At 49.4% G+C, this 2,800-nt stretch overlaps 1 protein-coding gene across 1 annotated transcript in view; it reads left to right on the forward strand.

Annotated features, from left to right (window-relative positions):
• The first annotated feature begins 215 nt into the window (after positions 1–215).
• LOC133118008 (uncharacterized) overlaps positions 216–2,800 on the forward strand; it is a 9,729-nt gene continuing 7,144 nt past the window's right edge. The window contains 6 exon segments of the mRNA XM_061227599.1: positions 216–311; positions 437–484; positions 1,041–1,253; positions 1,664–1,801; positions 2,485–2,530; positions 2,728–2,800. The exon segment at positions 2,728–2,800 is cut by the window's right edge and continues 18 nt beyond it. Of these exon segments, the coding sequence (XP_061083583.1) occupies positions 216–311; positions 437–484; positions 1,041–1,253; positions 1,664–1,801; positions 2,485–2,530; positions 2,728–2,800 (614 nt within the window).

Here is a 2,800-nt window from a genome sequence, read left to right on the forward strand (position 1 = left end):
CAGAATGCCCTGGGGGTGTCCCGCAGCAGCGGGAGGAGAGGGAGTACGGCGGCTCGAGCTCAGAGGGGAACGGCGCGCTCTCGCAGGTACAGCGGTCCTACGTAAGAGCTACATAGCGCATTCATAAGCACTACGTAGCGCATTCATAAGCACTACATAAGACTGAATAAGCGCTTATGTCTGTAACTGCAAATAGACACATGTTGTGTTATCGTATGCCGATACAACAAGGTGTGTTTTTGGGACAGGAGGTCCTGAGCGGGGAGGAGAGGGCCAGGCACAGGGCAGAGCGGCGCAGAGCCAGGAGGAAGGTCAGATTTTAATTTGTCATTTGTGATATTCCGGCTGTGATCTTAATATTTGAGCGGCAATCTGACATTTGGGCTGTAAAATGTTCCCCGTGCGTTCTCCCTCTCTCTGCACGTTCTGTTTTCAGCGTCGCCGAGACCGGAAGAAACTCGAGAAAGAGCAGAAGAGTGGGCAGGTAAGCCATGCCGCTGTTTTCTCGTTTTAGCACCGTCCAAACCCACAGCTGGAGAACCAACATTTTCCAGAATATATGGGGGTGACCCACGACCACCCCCTTTTTTATTTTTATTTTAATTCTAATTTTAATTTGATCAGTAAACTTTCTGAAAATCAAAATCAAAATCCCTTTCAGCAGCGTCATTTTCCCATCTGCGCAACAGGACTAGTCGTCCAGACGAGCAGACAGACAAGTAACAAAGTATTTACAAAGTCAGCGACCCCGGAGAGCCGCAGGGCGTGCTGGTTTTTGTTGTTACTCACCACTTAATTGATCAACTGCAGCAGTTAATTACACAGTTAACTCGCCTCACCTTGTTCACTGGTCTGATCGGTTGCTGATTTTAAGATGAAAACAGCACACCCTGCGCCTCTCCAGGACCCCGGTCCCAGGGGATCGTGACTGGGATGTAAATGGTCATTGTAAGATGCTCTATGGCTACAGGTGTCTGTGATGGAATAAGCTTTTGGTGATCATTCCTGCTCTGGTCATGGAACGGGGAATTCTGTTCCAGGATGGAGAGGAGGATGAGGAGGAGGAGGAGGAGGAAGGAGCGGAGTCAGAGCAGGAGGACAGCGAGTCAGAGGAGGAAGAGGAAGAGGAGAACGGACAGGAGCAGGTGGAGGAAGAGCAGAGGAGCCCCCGCTCTAAGGACGGGCTGACCCCCCCACTGGCGTCCTCAGGAAACTGTGGCAACCGCCAGCCCCCACCTGTCACCTGGGAGGAGGTAGAGGAGCAGATGATCTACTTTATTTAACAGGCTCATCTGACACTAAACATTTCAGAACCTCCATTAAAATAAAATAGAACAATTTGTTATTTAGTACACACTTCTATCCAAAGCGACTTATGTTGATTAGACTAAGCAGGGGGCAATCCCCCCCCCTGCGGCAATGCAGGGTAAAGGGCCTTGCTCAAGGGGCTTGAACCAGCAACCTTCTGGGTCCCAGTCATGAACCTTAGCCACTAGGCTACAGGCTGCCTACTGTGGTAGAGAATTGGTGTTAAACCCAGATGACATTGTTTTGCGTGTGGTTCTGTACCTTTGCTTTCCTGTAGGATAAAATATGTCCCTCTTTAACTGTGCATACTCTCTGAGGTGATCTGAGTGATAGCTTTTGCTATCTGTGCCTACAGGAACCCGAATGGGACGTTAGCAGTGCCTTCGTCGCTAACGCTGCCAGTCATATCAGACCAAAGAGCAGGACCAGGGCCAGTCCCAGGTCCGGTCCCAGGTCCAGGGAGAACAGGGAGAACGAGGCTCGGACCAGGGAGGTGAGTGTCCGGGACAGAACCAGACAGAACCAGACAGAACCAGACTGAACCAGATTGAACCAGATTGAACCAGACTGCTTGTGTGCTTCAGTGTGTCTGTCTGGGCCCAGCTGCAATAACAGGCAGAATGGCTGCTGTCGCTACATTTCTCTGTAAATCCACACCTGGCTCTTATCTCCTCTGGGGGAGGTGTGTTTGACTGGAGAGACGGTAACGTTTGTGTTCCCTGGGACTCCCCCAGGGAAACGGGTCTGGGAGTTTTTGCACATTTGAATCTAAAGCCGTCTGGAGAACGGCTTCTCACTACAAGCCATGTCGAACACACACACACACACACACACACACACTCTCTCACAGGTATACACATGGAATGCTTGCACACAGGTGCACTCACACACACACACACACACTCTCGCTGGCATGCATACGTACCTGTATGCTCATGCACACACACACACACACACACACACACACAGTACACATGTGTGCACACACACCCACACACAGGCAGACACACACTCATGCTAACCTTAAATTCAGTGAGCATAAACCATGTGAAATGCACAGATTGGTCAATCTATATCAGTCGACACTGAAAAATCTAAAGCATTCCTCTAATAAACTGTCTTTTGGTGTTAGAGTAAAGCTTTAAGAGTTGTAAAGTCGGTATTGTTTGATTGTAGGTCAACGGCGCAGAATCTGTCAGTAAAAGAAGTACCTCATTAACAGGTACGTTACATCTCCCGTCTTCTGTAATTACACAAAAGGGCAACATCGCCTGATCAGATATTCAGGGATCTTTTAGCAGCTTATGAATGAATGTCCCCTACGCCACACATTTTAGCCTTTTGTCCACGTCTTTCTGGAGCTGGTGAGGGCCGTCCCATTAGGTCTGTTAGAGTCATGTCTCCTCTCTCCGCCTCCAGAAAAAGGGATTGAACTGGTTCAGCAGGGGAGGTACACCGAGGCTGTCTGCATGTTTACTGAAGCCATTAAACA

Source organism: Conger conger, chromosome 18 (genome assembly GCF_963514075.1).
Source record: "Conger conger chromosome 18, fConCon1.1, whole genome shotgun sequence".
In the NCBI taxonomy this organism is placed as follows: domain Eukaryota; kingdom Metazoa; phylum Chordata; class Actinopteri; order Anguilliformes; family Congridae; genus Conger; species Conger conger.